The 17,950-nt window shown below is 36.6% G+C and overlaps 1 protein-coding gene across 3 annotated transcripts in view; it reads right to left on the bottom strand.

Moving 5' to 3' along the window:
* Positions 1–17,950, bottom strand: part of ACAP2 (ArfGAP with coiled-coil, ankyrin repeat and PH domains 2) — a 68,084-nt gene that overhangs the window by 28,600 nt on the left and 21,534 nt on the right. For all 3 annotated transcript variants that reach the window (XM_075507179.1, XM_075507178.1, XM_075507177.1), the window contains exons 3-9: positions 15,525–15,644; positions 14,111–14,164; positions 10,354–10,412; positions 9,677–9,860; positions 7,348–7,392; positions 6,137–6,232; positions 2,143–2,217 (exon numbers count right to left, since the gene is read on the bottom strand). In XM_075507179.1, coding sequence (XP_075363294.1) covers positions 2,143–2,217; positions 6,137–6,232; positions 7,348–7,392; positions 9,677–9,860; positions 10,354–10,412; positions 14,111–14,164; positions 15,525–15,644 — 633 coding nt within the window. The remainder of the gene's footprint in view (positions 1–2,142; positions 2,218–6,136; positions 6,233–7,347; positions 7,393–9,676; positions 9,861–10,353; positions 10,413–14,110; positions 14,165–15,524; positions 15,645–17,950) is intronic.

Genomic DNA, 17,950 nt, shown 5'->3' on the forward strand with positions numbered 1-17,950 from the left:
CTTCAGTATATTAAATGCATATATACCTCATGGAATATTCAACACAAGAAGCAGAAGTTTCAGTAGTTATAAAACATGGAAGGATTTGGCACTGGAAGATTTGGGAATATATGCCTAAGAGGCAGCCTAGTGGAAAGCAACATGACAAGCCATGAGAAAAGAACAGAGAACAAGGTTGCCATCCTGGGCACGTTGACCAGATGACAAATAATAATATATAAAGAACAAGATCCAAGGTCTAATGCAGTTCAAGATTCTGAAATCCTGATGAGCTGGAAGAAAACTTGGTGGGAAGGTTGGGAAAAGCAAGTAGGAGGAGACAAAAAACAGACAGACAACATGATTTGAGTAAGAAACCAAGAAAATTATTTGACAAGCTATAAGAGGCATCTCCAATAAAGCATGCCCTCCAAAGCCTAGATGCATTAATCTAGGCATTATCATTACAAAAATGCATCAATGACTTCACTGATAAGGACAGGAGACAACATACACAACCTGAAACACAGAACTTAGAGGACAACATACAACACAATCTGACTGCCCTGATTATATTTTAGAGACAGCGTAAAATTGTCATTTAATAAAATAAGGAACAATATATAAATAACCTCATTATGATTGCCTTTTGTACTAGAAATCAAGAATATTTATATTACACACAAATATAGCTTATCAAGTTTCATTAAGCTTAAAAGTTTCAATAACCATCGATACTATTAGAAATAGTTTACCTGTAAAGCAGCCTTAAGCAGCATTTGAAGAAAAAACAAAGACTGTAAACACCACTGGCAACAGCAATGACCATAATTCACAGTAACAAGTTATTATTTCTATGGCCAATTAAAAGATAATTGCCCATAGCTTACATCCTTCACCAAGCACTGCTGTTCTCTAACAGTAAAACCCTCAACTACTGCCCGCTCCTGAAACTAGGCCTATTGAGCCCAAACAAATTAAAATTTGAACATCAACATTAATTCTCGAGTTCCATCTCTTTCCCATTTCCCCTCTTCCCCTTCCTTGCCTGTAGTTATCTCCTGTCTGCCTCCAAACACTGCACATCAGCACTGCCCTAAAACGCATCATTGTGTCTGCTCAATTTCAGTTACAGCAATCCTAATGCTTCCCACCAACTCCTGCAGGAACGATGGTATGAAGTAACAAAACCATTTTCAGCAACCAAAAATGTTACGTTTTCCAGTTAGTTTTAATATTGACTCCTACTAAGGCTACTTAAATTATAATCTTAGCATGTTTTCATTCCTGAGTTTATTTACTCATCGGATTTCATTTACATTAGGCTTTTTTTTTTTAATCTATGCCACCTGAACAGATACAGAATGTATTTGAACAAGAGTAAGAAGTGTTGCATTACCTTAAACTGGTATCTAATCCCTTTCAAAAGTACCTGCAGTATTAGCTCACTATCGGAGAGTTCAGTGGAAATATTTTTAACTTCTAGCATTATACCTGCAAAACCAATACTGATCTAGAGCTTCTGAAACATCCAAACAACAGAAGTCATTCCCCCCACAACATGAAATTATCTACATTTTTCTCACAAGCAAAATTAAGAATTATTGCACATACAAATCTTCCCAAAACAGCAATTTAATGTTATCATGTTCATATTTGTGTACAGTCGAACACCATACATTAGACAGCCTTTACAAAAGTTTACTTTTGCTCTTCATATGCAATAGCAGCTGCCACACTCTACCTCAAAGTGCTGCACTCATATTTGGTACAGTCCAGAATGAAAGTGATACATATGACTGTAGGACTGTGCAGCCTATACACTTCTTCTACAGATACGCAGGAAGGAAAGATAGCAACTTTTACAACTATATTGAATCCAAGATGTAATCGGAATTAAGAGTTCTAATGAAATGTTAGAGTCCCAGCATTCAAATAAATTCTACTGTTCTATTTATGTTTCAGTCAAAACTAAACATAATAGTCTGTTCTGTAATACAAAATGAATATCTGCAATCCAACCCTACGCTTAACGATGTGTAACTTTGTCTGCACTAAAGATACCATTCCTCACAGTTCTGATGCAGAGATGCACTGCTGGGGAGACATGCCAGAGATACAAAAAATGTGTGTGCAGTCTGCCTTTTACATTCTCTCAAGTACCTTTTGTTGAATAGTGGAGTGCTTTTGCTCCATATCTCTCTTCTCCTTTGCAGCATCTACAGCCAACTGATCCAGCTGTAAAGAGAAACAGAAAATTGGATCTTTAGATATCAAGAGAAATTTGGCTCACTAGATTTCATAACACTGACAAAAAAGAACACATTATGTCTAGACATTGCATGACTTCTGTTTTATTTGCATAGTATAATTATTTCTCTGGTCACAAAGTGTTTACCTTGAATAACCACTGAAGCCTCGTTTAAAGCACTGCACTACCATCCTGAATTAACCTCTACAAAAGGTGTACATTTCTTGTAAGCCTTAGAAGAAATGTTTCAAAGAACAGCATGGTGCCAAGCATATGCGACTCTATACCGCATTGGTGCTCAGTCTCTGAAGAGAATGACTCATGCTTTAGCTGCTCTTGCTGGCTGACTGGCCTATGCAGCAGCACTGGCATTAGCAGCAAAAACTAGAAGGAGCAAATGCTAGTGATTTTTCCCCTCCACAAAGCGGGGGAACTGCCTCAACCAGGTTTTTGTGTTGATAGTTTTGATAAGGTCACTAGCAGTATTTGAGCAAGATTCCTTGAAATCTTAGGTAGAACCATTCAAACTGTTTCTAGTTTCAGAAACAACAACAATATCATTTTGCAAAGAAGAGAGACTGTCACAATGGAGAGCATTTAAGTTAGCATCCTTACAAAGTCTGTGATAATAAAAAAAGACACGATCAAAAACTTGCTGCAAGCATGTCTATAGCACTACCATATAAACTTTTTCCTTTTAAAACCAGAAGGAAAAAAGAGGCAGGACATTTAAGATATCCTTTAAGAGAGCAAGTTAGCAAGTTTGGGGTTTTGTTGCTTTTTTGTTTGGCTGGTTTTGGTTTGGGTTTTTTCCATACTCTGTTACTTTTCTCAACTCTTCTCTCCCTGGCTTCTTCTCTGGCTCAAATGGCTATACCAGCACTTTCACACCTTACAGGTATTTGTGAACATGAACATGTTAAAGACTGAAGTGTCCAGATGTCATATTTATGTAGCTATACGACTTAAAAATGATAGAAGAGCCTCTAAAACAGAGACTGCACTGCCACTGTGCTCAAAGACTGTTTTGCACCAAGAACCCTGGGAAACCCATTCTTTTTTGATAAAGATAAGAACTTGTCCAAGGCCTATTGAAGGCTTTATAGGAATCAAGTTTCTTGCTAAAACCTCAGATTCAGGAATCTGCACATGGCCCCCGAGAAATTCTTCGTCCTACTCTGCTAGGTGAAACAGAAGGTAGCCATGTTCAGATTAGGGCAATTACCTCTGATTTATCTTAAATACAAGTGTTGAGGATACATTTACCACACCGTTAAGTGCCAAAACAAAGTTCTTAACAGCAGCTCACTTAATAATTTACTTTTTTTTACTATCAAGACAGCATTGCATCATTCCTCTTTCCAAGCTCAGACCAAAATTTCTTCTTTTCACTGAAGTGAGCAGCACATCAACTGTCTTAAACAAAAAAGACCAACAGCATACAACTATCAAGAGCTGTGGCCAATCACACAACTAAACTACCAAAATCCCAGTCATTATACCACTACTGGGTAGTCAAAAAATTAGTTTTTTCAAAATACTGCATTTACTGGTAAATGTATTTTTATAAACGTATAGTGCTATACATGGCATTCTGTAGAGAACTAAGACTAAAGTGTTTAGCTTTCTGAATAGTCATCTCAGAATAAAAATTCAAATTTAAACTAATACCACATTTCACATGAAAAGTGCCGAATACCATGATTTCCATGCAAAAGCTTATATCATATTTGTGTGCCATTAAAGATTCCCCTACAATGATCTGATTCACAATCCTACCCTGACCTAAAATATCCAGAAAGCAAAATTGCTCAATCCTATCCCGTCATGTAAAGCAGTTATTTTGAAAATGCAAAACAAAAGAATTAAAAGTTATAACTATGCTATTTAAGATCACTTCAATTTTAATACTTCAGGTGTTGTTAAACCTTGTAATCAAGACCACACACAAAATTTACCTGGGAATGGAAACTCACCAACAGAAAGACTCTGACAGTATTTTCAGAAAAATCTAGCAAATCCTTGTTTTATGTCACAACATACCTTCTCTCTGACCTGTTAAAGGTAGAAGCTTCAACCAATACATACTGCAAAGCCATTAACTGTTAAACTTTCATAAGCTATTTACAAGTCTGCTTCTGTCATGAAAAATATCCATTACTTAAATGCCAAGGTCTGACACAAAAGAATAATTCAGCAGGTTGTACAACTTTAGGGTCTTCAGTCTATCTTTGCTCCAACTGCAATATATTTTAAACATTCTCAGCTTCAGATTTTCTAAATTTAACTCCTTCAGTTGCTATGATACCAGAACCAAAATGAATGCTACACAATGCTCCTTACCAGATCAAGCAAAAGGATGACCAGCCATTCAAAAATAACCTTGTGTTCCTTGCTCAATTAACCTCAATGAAATGAAAGCATAGCTGGTAGCATAAACCACTACCAGCTCCATAGTTTTTGCCTCCTTTCCCCACCCCCTCTTCTGCAGGGGTACAGGACACACATTCTATACTATCAAAATACTCCAGTTCAACACAGTTACAACCCAGAATGGAAGGATGTGAAAGAATAAAAGGCACAACTAAGGACAGAGTCATGTGCACCTGAACCTTTCAAGTGCCACTATTACACCAAATATGGAGGGGTGTAGCTGTACAGAAACTTCCCTTGTTGATGGCAGTGCCAGCTCAAACAGCCTGTCTCAGCTCCATCACTTGCTCGCCACACGCATGCACACACACAAGTACACATTTCCCTGACGTGTGTTTGTACAAGTAATTAAGACCCACAGTAATCTGACTGGGGACTAGCCTAGCAGAAAAATAACTATTTATACATTTGATTGTTGGACTTATTTTCTACAGTTCCCAATCTGCTTCACTGCACAGACACAGAAGCAGGTTGAGGGGCACAGATGACAACAGCACTGTGGCAGGAATAATCAGCTCAGAACAATGTCATTTCTTAGACATTCAATGACACGTCTACTTGAGACGAATGCAAATAAATGTTTGCTGTCGTTTATTTGCTTTTTTATCTGGATAGACACTTAGAATTTGGGTTGGCTTTGTTTCATGGATCAGGTTGAGAAGTGGCAACAGAGGGTTTTGCATCAGTTCAGTTGTTGCAAGTCCTCGGATAGAAGTGAGGGAAAAAAAAAAAAAGGTGTTGTACAAGTATTTCCAGGCCCATTCAACTTGCACTGAAAACAAGTCAAGACACTGCGGAGTCTTCTTCCTGCACCACAGACAGATCTTCAGATGAATATTGTATGTTCTTAATCTACTTTGCATAACCATTTTCAATGTGTGCAGTTGGCTGTGGTCCATCTAACCTTTTCATGAGTCCCTCACTGAAAACCCTGAAGTTGCAATTGTGTGCTCTTAAACTTAAACAACAAAACTGGGCAAGAAGGATTGTGTATGAATTCTGTTTTGCACTACTTATTAAAATCAGACTTCTGTTTTATGGTCTAAGTTGCTAACATCAATAATGTTTTTGGCACACTGCATAATTTATACAGTAAATAATGTATACAAGTAGAAGGAAAAAAACTAATCTACTTTTTATTGTTAAATATATTTATAACATGGGTCATATACAAAAGAATTTTAAAACAAAATAATCCACTGTCCTGAATACCACAGAGTACCTCAAATGGCACTACATGGCTATGTTTAAGTATGTAAATCCTAAAGGTAGTATTAATTTTAGTAAACAGACAGCCTTCAGTTTCTAACTATTTTCATTCAAACTGCTTACAGTGTATTTTTATGCTTTGCCTTTATCACACTACAGTTCCCTTTTTGTTGAATAAAAATGTTATATACCCGATATGTATGTGTATATCAAGTTTTCATCCACTCCAGCATATAGTTATGAATTTTTAAAGTAATTTGTTACCTGTGCACCAAGATCTTTCATGTAGGGCTCAAGTTCACTAAAAAGATCATATCCTTGATGGAAAAAAGCCAGGTGGGCATACATAAATGATAACATCTAGAAGGAAAAAAAAGTATATTTTTTTAAAGGATAAATATTTATCAGATATCACATAAATAGATAACTTAACTAATCCACATTAACAAACTTAAAATACAATTCCAGGGCTAATTTCTGCTCTCTTGTGTCTGGCAATTTTACATCAATATCTCAGAGTTTCCAATGTTGTAAATAAACATGCAAGGTAAAGGCAAAGAACCCAGCCAAAAATCTCAGAAATTGGTTAATAGTATTAATCCCATTAACAAGACAAAACAAATCTACTTAAGGGCAGAAAATTACTTCTAATTCATGTCACCTGAAACTGTTATCTCCTGTTTAACTAGGACATGTAAATTAGAGAGGGACTACAGAATATACTAATGATCTAAAACTATAACCTTTATGAACACAGCTGAGAAGACTGTCCAGTCTTAAAAAGAAAACATTCTGGGAAGATGCAGAGCAGAATGGCAAGCAGCTATAAAGCTGTGATCCAACTAAAGTTTGCGCTATTTAAAGGAATTAAGAAAATTATGGGAGTGCAACTTTAGACCTTTGAAAAAAAAAAAAAGCACCATTTAATTTGGCAGTCTCTACCTCAGTAAACTTTTTACAGAGAAAATATGAAGCAGAAAAGGCAATACAATCAGAAGAAAACTAGCGTGCAGATATAGCTGTATATTAATTTAGCAGATACCATACTAAAGCATGTTGTATATTTGCTATTACAATATGCTACTTACATAAAAAAATACCATTTTTGTAGAAAGATCTGAATCCATCTTAGAATAGATTATAAGTAGTACTTGTTGTTTATAAATGAATATAGCAGACCTAAACAGCAGAATTCTTGGCAGACAAAGTTTGATTTTAACCATGAAACACATACCAAAGAGTCAACAGCAGTGAAAACCTTGAAGTGTTCAAATCTGAACCAAAAGGATTGCCAAAAACAGTTAAGCATCTATGCCCAGTTATGGTAAAGGCCAAACTGACTGTCACCAAGGTGCCAAATGTACTGGCAATGTTTTGATGGGTAAAAGGACTAAATTTTTAATATACTGCTTTGCAGTCACATTTTTAATTTCAGATGTATCTAAATATTTTCTATACAAAAAAGTATATCTTACTGATTTTAAGATTTCTGCTCTCCTTTTAGACTGAAGAACATTGATCTAGAAAAAAAAAAACAAAACAAGCAAGCAACTTATTTCATTCTACTTGCAAATTTTCTGCACAGAAGTAAACTTCAAGTTATATCCAAATAATCATATCAAAGCTTAAAACATTGGAAGAACATAACTCAGTATCAGACTTCACAAAGCACTTAGAAGATGCATTCTGGTTTTGTCATGATATTAAAGCGATGCAATCAGAAAAAGCTTGTGAAGATAGAGTTTTGCAGGTATAGTCACAACTTGCTTATATTGGGGGAAGGGAAAATATAAGACATCACATGCTAGCTAGAACTAATATACTACACCTTTCAAGCACGGAAAATTGGTACCCATTTTCAAGAGATTGAATTCACCGTGTTTCAAATACCCTTTCTGATAGCATGAGTTAACCCAGCCCACCAACTTCCTACAGAAGCTGCACTCAGCACCACTGTGGTCTTCTGCCAGGGAAGAGGAAAGGACGGGGGCACATTTGTTTTTCCCCTTGAACTGACATTGTCTAAAGTGTCCCAAAACTGTGATATAGCCCCAGCCTCTGAAACAAGCAAGATCATAATAGCTTCAATAAGTAATTTTTCATGTATACTTGCACTTTTAAGCTAGCTGAAGTCACTGACCAATGGTGTTGCCCTAGAACCTGAAGAATTTCACATCATATAGAAAAAATAACTGGTTTTTCACACTCACCTAGTTCTTCTATCCTCTTTGTCCCCTAATCTTTAAGGTTGTCATCTAGAACTACAGATTTTACTTTAAAAGCCCCATTTACCAGAAACATGCATGATTTTGTAATTTAACACCTCTACGTCAGTTTAAAATTCCAGCAAAAGAAATAAACTTACTGAAGCTATAATCAAAACCAGACTGTACTTCTATACTTAAATAGTCAGTATTTTGGAAAACCTTCTGCAGCAAAAAATAATTAAGATTTGTTTGTATAGAACAAACCCTCAACTTGCAAGGCAAAAAAAAAAAAAAAGAAGAAAAGAAAGCAAAGGTTTTGAAAGCCAATTTAAAAAGCCAATATAGCTACAAAGAGACCATAGTTGTGAAGCCACTTTTCCAGAAGAGAGTCACCCAAGCAGAAAGAGTTCCTAAAGCTGAAATCATTTTTGCCCACATTAAGAGATGCTGAAATTTTCCCCTGTGACATTAAATGCAACTTTATCACAGGAACTGCTCATACTTTGAACATACAAATTCCAGGAGGCAAACGAGGAGGCAGTTCAATGCACACACAAGGAACTGGCCTATAGTAACGACTGCCAGCTTCCCCCCCACCGCTACTATTTGATGTTCGTACAAATTATCAAGTGGTACATAATTCTTATGACTTTTTAAACATCAAAATTAACTTTGTCCTTAGTGTTCAAAAGGCGGGAGTTCAGTATTGACCGCTGACCAACATATCTGTGCACGTCCCCTGGCTGATCAGATCAATTCCACCTCACTTTACAGGCAATACATGCAATTTAAAGAACACTTAACTAAGCTTTAAATAACTGACTGGACTGTCACAAGTCAAGATGATAATGTCTAACATAAAACTAACATAAATGTAAAGGGTTGTTCTGTGTTTGATCATAGGAGAACCCCAGAACTATTTAGGAGCCCCCAACCCCTCATACCATCTGATTTGCAATAATCCTGGTTTTGCTGTAGTTGTAGGTAACTATGAAACAGGTGACTTTAAGTATCGACAGAAAGTTTATTATTATTTCACAGAATTAAAAGAAGTAGGACAAAGAACACACCTCAACACTCTGTAGGAGATCTGCATTAAAAAGCAAAAGAGTAGTTATGTTCTTGATTTCCCCTATGGCACAAAGCCAAACTCTGAGGTTTCTAGATAAGCAGGCTGAAATTGTAGTAGTAGCCAACATCCTATATCAGAATTATTCAGGTAATGTGTATTTCCTAGCCTAGGTTACAGTTTTTACTTCAAATATATATGGAACTACAGTATAGCCGACTCACAAAATACATTTAGCTATGTATCAGGCAAATACTGTTTTTTCAAAACAAATGTTCAAGTTGAAAATTAAACTGTGTCATTACAGCAACAGCACTGAATACCAAAGCATTAAGCAGTAAGAATGCATCAAGTAAATGAATTTTGCTCAGATTTCATTAAAAAAGAAATTACTTGCAGACAAAGTTATTCCTTTTCCACTGAATCTCCACAGCTTCTGAGAAGCTTACAATAAGAACTTCTAAAGGACAGATCTCTAACTATATGTAACAGATGGTTTTGAAAAATAACTTTTATTGCTGCACTTACCTGAAGAACATAATCCAGAGCTATGTGTCGAAAACATTTCCGTGTTGCAGTCAAAATATTGGTTGCTTCCTCTACTTCATGTTGCTTATTTCTTTGAACTTGGGCATTTTTTACCAGAGCATTCTCTTTTTCTTCACTAACTTTTTCAAACTGTTTCTTTGCGTCCTTAAACTTCCTAATATCTCTTAAGAAAAAATGGATAACAAATGAATTCCAAAGCATGAAAAAAGTGTTTAAAGATACACTAGACAGACCATGCTCGTGACTATTACAGCTAGTTTCTTTGGTTTCATATTCTTCAGTAAACACTTGGATCAAATGGAAATCATACAAAGTATGATAGAAGCTTCTCTGTCTTCTGAGGAAAGGACACAACTGAAATTTAAATAAGTGCATCTCAGGCTTACTGGGGAAAAGCTTTGGTAAGCACTTTTTTCCCCTAAGCTTAGACAATGGCAACACGTAATTAAGATCAGTAATTCATACTATTTCAACATTTCTGCAGCTGGATCTAAGGCCTCACTGATTTGGGGTGATTTCTGACAAGCTTTAACATGCACTTTTCAATTTATGCCTGGCAATTTTCAGGAAAGATAGTCGACCAACCCACTCAAATCAAATGTTTTTAAATTCTATTTTACCTATAATTTTCCCATTAGAAGTGCAAATTAACTTACTCTTTAACAAAAGTCTGAAGCTGTGCTTTAATTGATCTTTGGGTTTGGTCAAACAGGATCTGAAAGAAAAGCATTATGTAGGTCAATAACTTAGGGGTATTCATAACTTTTCATTTTAGACATACACATGGTTATTATGCAGAATTAGATGAGAATTAAACCAATGTGTCTCTAGTAACAAAATATAAAACCCTTCAAAGGAATTTTGAAATAAAAAAAATAAATAAGGAATAAAATAAGGAAAATAACAGAAATCCAACACCTTTTGCTGGTCTTTTCTTAAAGACTGTGGTTATAAGGAAAGACAAGAGCTCCTGGCATCTTACTCTCTCATCCTGAAAATATAAAACATGCCCACTTTCATAGAACATGTTTATTATGATTATTAATCAGTCAAGAATATTACCTTGAAGAAACAACTTTGAATGTCAAGTAACAATTTTTTTTATTCTTACAGAGACTTTCCCATTTTAACCAACAACTAAAAGACAAATGAAACCATAGAAAGAACATGCCCTTAACTTCTGGCAAAAAAACACAGACTGAAATTAATGCTGAAAGTGTAACATACATGAGTAATTAGTACCAACTCCTTTACATAATATGTTTGTAAAAAAACGGCCACTGTTGAACTGTTAAGAAGAATGGTTGCTTCTTTTTCTAAGATTAAGTGTTCTAAGCCATGCTTCTCAAATTTTGTATGATTTGGGGAGGCTGGGGGTAGGGGGAGGGGCAGAGTATAATCTACTCATTCAAACTGTAAAGCTTGAGAAATTTGTTACGTTTCCAAGGCCAAAGCATACCTGAATGTTAGACAACTTGTATTTTCTCTTATGACCCCAGAAATTCTAACTGAGGAGTGAAAATGCACATTCTTTCAGCTTCACATCTGCCCTCTGAGTTTTAGGACAGAATGGAACAGGTCAATGGCTATGGGACAAATCCTTTTGTCACTTATTATTGTGCAGACCACAAATGATGCCTTAATTCCCAACTCCTCTACACCTCCCATTCTGCATTATGGAAATATACAAGGCACGATCACAAAAAAATAAAGAGGTGAAAGAATATAAGGAAGTAGTAGTTGGCCGAACTGAACAGAATCTCTTCCAAAAGGTAAAGATCCTTAAGTGTTAAATAATTTTATTGAAAAAGCAAGTCAAGAACTCAAAGTTTCAGGTCAATGTTTTCTTTACACGTTCTCAGTCTTAGTTTCCCTGTTCACAAAATTTGGGAATGAAAAGCCATGCAATGCCAAGTACTGACAGCAGAACCCTTACCAGTTTGTTTCTCTTTTCTAGAAACACTGAAGGAAGGAAAACATGACTGAGTTTAAGTCACCCATTAACAGTGGTACTATATCCTTCATCCAGTCTCCATTTTTGGAGGTTTTCAAGACCAAATGGGATAAAATCCTAAGCAACCTGCTCCAGCCTCAGAGCTGACCCTGATTTAGGCAGGCAGTTGAACCTGAGGCCCCTTCCAACCTGAATTGTCCTATACCTAACAGTAACACATTGAAGATCCTGTTGGTATTCCCACTTTGGGAAACCAGAAAAAACAAACTAGAATAGATAAAGAACTTCGTGACAAGCTGGAAGTCATGCTGGGACTACTCCCACTGCTGACATTTAAGCTTGCCAGTGCCTGAGGACTGCACCAATCAAGATCAATACAGGAAGAGTATAACCAGATGGGAACTCAACCGATTAGTGGACTGCCAGAAATATGAGACTTCCAATTCTGCTTATAGTAACGTAGAGGAAAGAAGTGTTAGGTAGAAAAATACATACACATTTTTCCCCTAAAAGAACAGAAAAGAGTGCCCAGACCATGATCTGACTAGATTTACAATCTCTCCAATACATTACCTTTTACACACTCCAAACCAAGTCTAAGGAAGCTGCTATTTGCCATAAGCTGTCAAAGCTACTCCCCCACTGCTGAATCAGTGAAGATGCTGCATTAGTCTGGTTCCTAGCCTTATTTGTAGCAAAGCCTCATATGAGAAAGCTGACAGTCATCCAGATCTGAGTGGGACCATCTCCTACCCCTTCCCTCCTTCCTCTGGAAGATGCCTGCCTCTCCTCTTTCTTCCTCTAACTTCTCACTCATGATGGCTCTCCTGACAACTTGGTCAACAACAGAGCTAACACTCCGAACTAGTAAGTCCTGCTGAACTAAGCAGATTCACAAAAAGCAACACAGGACCACAACATGTCTGGCAAAGCTCTACATTAGAACCCCATAACATGCCTCACTTATGTTTGTGCCTTTTGATAAAAGCCACTGTTCTACTCACTATGCTTCAGCACAGCAAAGAAGTGGAGGGAAAAAAAAGCAGAACATAACTCAGACTGGTCCTACTTAGATCTGCAAAGAAATCTTCTTTTAATATGGCTTGTTCTTTGCTTTCTGCCTTCAATCTGCCCTAAAGGGAGAATTGTGCTGTACCAAATTTTACCAAAGCACTGCAAGCCACAATCATGGAGAACAAGAACAGCAGCAAGAATGTAGGACCTAGGTCAGATGTGTCAAAAAGAGCATACCATATAGCAAAGACATGGTTAACAGGGTAACCAGCAGCAAGAACTGTGACGAAGAGTGTAAAACAGGGACAGCCAACTGGATTCATCTGCTCAATCTAATCTGCAGAAATCACTGACATGAAAGTAACACTTTCTCCCACTACTGCTGCTTTGAACCTTTACACTAGCTTCTCTCTACCAAAGTATCACTGTCCACTTACTCCACTATTTACAAGTTTTCATTATATTAGGTGTAGATATGTATGCCTCATATAATGGAAAGGAAATCCAACTCAACAGTATTAACCTACTTCCCTTTGTTTCCCTTCCCTTCTAAAAGCATGCATTTTCAAAATAATGCCTAATAAGCCAGTTTTAGGAAGCTAAGTTAATGCTAACAAACTTAATTTGAGCTGAAGCTGTTTGAACTGCATTCTCTGTATCTCATTACATTTTAAACTCCTAGTGGTATAAAAAAAAATTTTAAGCGCCCTGAATATTTTCAGCACTTTGGAGACACTTCAGTTGCTTTCCAGCAATTTGCTGGAAAATGAAAGAAAAGCAGTAGGGGCCAAGGGAAGAGGAAGAAAACAGAAGAACAGACACATCTCTTCGGCTTTCAGGATATAAGACTAAACTCTTTAGAGGAGAAAAAAATAAATCTGTTTTCAATCCAGGCAAAACTGAGCTTTCTAATGAAGTCTGACATGCTAAAAATCACTATTAGTCTTAAATCCTAGTATTTTCTCCTTCCTCTACACTTGTCTAAATCTGTCATACTTCCAAAAAGAAAACTACACACAAATCAGAGGTGCTTCATTTTGTGCATTATAAAGGATGGGGAAAAAAGTAGAAAATATCAAAAAGGTAATCATTATTTCAGTCCAACAAAGACATATGCTCATAGTTTGTCACTGCTGCCCATCAGTTCGATTAAAAAAGATGAAACAATCCAATATTTACTCTGTCTTACAGCACTGGGTTTTAGTAAAGCTTACAAATTCCAAACCAAAAATAAAGTGAGATAAAAATCTGCAGAAAAGGGGATATAAATACTTTATAAACAAAATATAAATAAAATATTTACAAGTATAAAATGAGAAGTATTTAATAACACTTAAACCATGACTTTGCAAATACTATCACCAAGAAAAGCTTTAGCATTATTCTGTTATCAAATATAACTGGAGGTAAGCTATCAGTGTCGTGTTTCAGCTAGAAATACTTACACTGTGATAACTGATCATTTCCTGTAAGGTGTCAGAGAACTTTGTCAAACTGGTCTGTAAAGAGAAAAACAAAGTGGTTTACGTTAAGCCCTACCAAATACACAGCACGAAAGCAACATTTCAGAGGTTTACAGCTTTTCAGTAAAGAACTTGGGAATTGATTTTCCTTAGCATGATTATTAAACTAAAACCATTACACTAGAAGGAGAAACATGGGGGTAATATCAAGTAAATCTATTAAAGCCACAAGCAACAAAAATGTTACTGCTACCTACCTATATATAAAGGACTGAACTGAAGCAAAGCAGGAAAAATTCAAATTAGGTTGCTTAAACTATGACAAGTTCACATAATTTAGCACATTAATTTACAATATTTAATATTACACTACTTAGAGTATTAAACATTAACTCCAAAAACCTGGTTAACATGTTGTAATCATCAGTACACACACATTTACTGTAGGAACTAGTGCCTCACAGCCGATATGCTCAACAACATCGACATCAAGCTGTAGAATCCATGTCTCAAACACAGTTAGAAAACAACGTTCCCTAATATATTTGGATGATTGCTTATTGCTTACACAATAAGTGTAACAAAAGCCTGCTTGGAATCAAATAATGTAAGTTTTACTAGATTGCCATCACACTACATTTCTAGCAAGTAAATGTCCAGACAACAACAGTTTCAGTTGCACACAGACTATACTGAAGTTCACAAGCATTATCCATTTCAACTAGTGTGTGAAGATGCATACATGCAATTGATGTTCTATTACATAACACGCATTAAATATAGATGATATACACAGAGATGTGTATATACACACATAATTATACCTGCATATTACACAATTTCATACCTCACTTCAAAGTAACATAGACAGGAAATACTAGGTGTTCCAAATTAGCCTAACAAGACATCAGTCTGAGGTTACACCATCAAAGTGGGCTCTGTACATTTAAAAATTTAAATTTCTATGTATTAGAGAGTGTGCCAGTTTCAGGACCCAAGAGATCAACTCAGGGAATTTAGTTGCAGAGAACCAGCTCTTAGGATCTCAAAGAGACTAAAGGGACTAGAACCCCTTTATTTAGCAAAGTAAACAGGGCAGCTGTTCACAACCTCAATCTGACTTTCTCCACTCCTCCCAAGACTATTCCTAACCTAATACATATTTTCTGGAATTTGGAAAACCCTTGCCATTGCAGGTTAAAGCTGAAACTAAACAGCACAGGCACTTGGAGTGCACCACAGTCAAAAAAGCTCACTCTTAAGACATCTCAAAGAAAAAGGAGCAAAAAGGCCAATAATAGTATAAACTTCAACTACTTCTCTTGCTGTTATATTTTACCCTATGCATTTTAAGCTATGCTTTTCTCCTTTCATTTTCACCTCTTAAAGAACTTACCTCAACCAATGCATCTTTGCAGGAATATTGTGCAAGGTCTCGAATTCCATTCATGAACTGTTTGTTGGCTGTACAGAATGCTTTCCCAGTATCAATCATTGCAATACAAAGCTTCACCAGCTAAAAAGAGGAAAAAAAGACAAAGTGCAAGTTTTTTGTTTTGTTTTTTTACACCACCATATAAACATGAAACACGCTGAGCTTCGTTAAGACTGAGAAACAAAGATTTCAAAAGTTAAATTCTAAATTTACAGAGCCTCACATTCTATGAAAAGCTTTCTATTGTATAGTGATAGCTATAAAAATACTACTCTAGGTCAACTGATAAGCCATTGAGAAGGTTACTACTCTTTATAATTTATTTTTTATTTGTTTTATTGTTAACTGAGATTTTGCACATATTTCAAGAGAGGTGGCTGTATGAGGGCAAAAAGCACAGCAACTAAAACATAACTGGTTAAAACCCAAGCAAATTATAAGTGTTTTGTGGTTTCTGAGCCAAAAAAATCCCAAGAGAAACCCACATCAGTTGTTTCATCTTGAGATACTCAGAATACAGGCACAGGAAAGCAAAAGGTTATCTGCAGAAAGCACAACTGAAGAGAGATGGTTACATCTGAGAAGGCGAAAATCAATCATGTTTTCATTCATACAAGACTAGTCTTTCTCTGATGGGTTTCCATCCCTACCGCTCACTGCTTCGGTCAGCACCTTAGCTATCATGGTACGGCAGAGTCTGATATGAAGACTGATGACAGACAACATCCGTCACAGTACCTTGTGATGGATGTTTTCCCACTTTTTGAACCATTTATGCACTGGGCCATTCATGAAAAAAAGAACGATTAGTGTGATCACTAAGATGCTCTCTTGAGAGAAGTGCCATGGTTTAACCTGGCAGGCAGCTAAACACCACACAGCTGTTCGCTCACTCCCCCCACCCAGTGGGATGGGGGAGAGAATCAAGGGGAAAAAAAAAAAGTAAGATTCATGGGTTGAGATAAAGACAGTTTATTAGGACAGAAAAGGAGGGGAAAATAACAACAACAACAACAACAACAAACAATAAAAGAATATACAAAACAAGTGATGCACAATGCAATTGCTTACCACCCACCTACCGATGCCCAGCTGGTTCCCAAGCAGCAGCCCCCTGGCCAGCTTTCCGCTAGTTTATATACTGAGCGTGACGTCATATGGTATGGAATAGCCCTTTGGCCAGTTGGGGTCAGCTGTCCTGGCTGTGCCCCGTCCCAGCTTCTTGTGCACCTGGCAGAGCATGGGAAGCTGGAAAGTCCTTGACTAGTGTAAGCACTACTTAGCAACAACTAAAACATCAGTGTGTTATCAACACTGTTCTCATGCTAAATCCAAAACACAGCACTATACCAGCTACTAGGAAGAAAATTAACTCTATCCCAGCCGAAACCAGGACAAGAAGGCATATTATAATTGAGTTCCCCCACCCTAAACCAAACTGAGAATAAAATCAGAAGATTGAACCTTTATCTCTGAAGAATTTTTGAAGGATATTAGACAAATTTTCATTAAGAAAAACATAGAAGTACTTATTCCTATGTTGAGGCAAGGAAACCACCCACATGACCTTCCTGCCTTATTTACCCAGCAATTTTTGTGTTGACTCGGATCCTCTTAGGAAAAGAAGAAATCTGAGCATCATCTCCCACATTCTGATGAATGGCCAAGGTGCTTGAACAATGGACAGAAAAATCACTACCAACATGATCTTTTTCTCCTCCATTTTTGCTTATGGTTCACAACCCTGAACCCAGCATCCTTTCTTCCAGAGGGGAAAAAAAAATGCAGATAATGTAGCCCAAAGTCACAATTGTGGGACAATAAAACTAAATTTAGTATGAATAACTGAGCAGAAAAAGTTACCAACCAAGTCTAGACAAATCATTACCCTCAGGCCATAGTTACTTCAGCTCACACAAGAAGCTTGGCTTTCAACTTAAGTATTATACTAGATCACTTATACTTCACATTACAATTAAACTAAATACTTACCTTGTGTACTTGCTTTCTTGTCAGGGGAGCAAATGGGTTTGGGTGTTTTTGTTTTCAAGAGTACTAGGATATTGTCTCAGGGCAAAGAATAATACTACAATTAGAGCTTTTCCATGATAGAATGGTATATTTGGCACTGGCCTCCTGCAAGAGGCTGGGGGCAAGGCCCTGGATAATGCCCCTTAAGGAATTTGAGAATTCTTTTCCCCAAAAATAACCCTTTTAGACTGCTGGAAAACACAAACTCGCAGGATAGATTTTTCAGATCCTTTAAATACTTACATCATTTAATCTACCAAAACAGATTCATCACCCCTACAGTCTTATACCCATCAGTTTCACCAAAACTCACACCAAATCAAAATTAAGTATCTTAAATTTATTTGGAAAGAGCA

This window comes from Mycteria americana, chromosome 7, assembly GCF_035582795.1.
Source record: "Mycteria americana isolate JAX WOST 10 ecotype Jacksonville Zoo and Gardens chromosome 7, USCA_MyAme_1.0, whole genome shotgun sequence".
In the NCBI taxonomy this organism is placed as follows: domain Eukaryota; kingdom Metazoa; phylum Chordata; class Aves; order Ciconiiformes; family Ciconiidae; genus Mycteria; species Mycteria americana.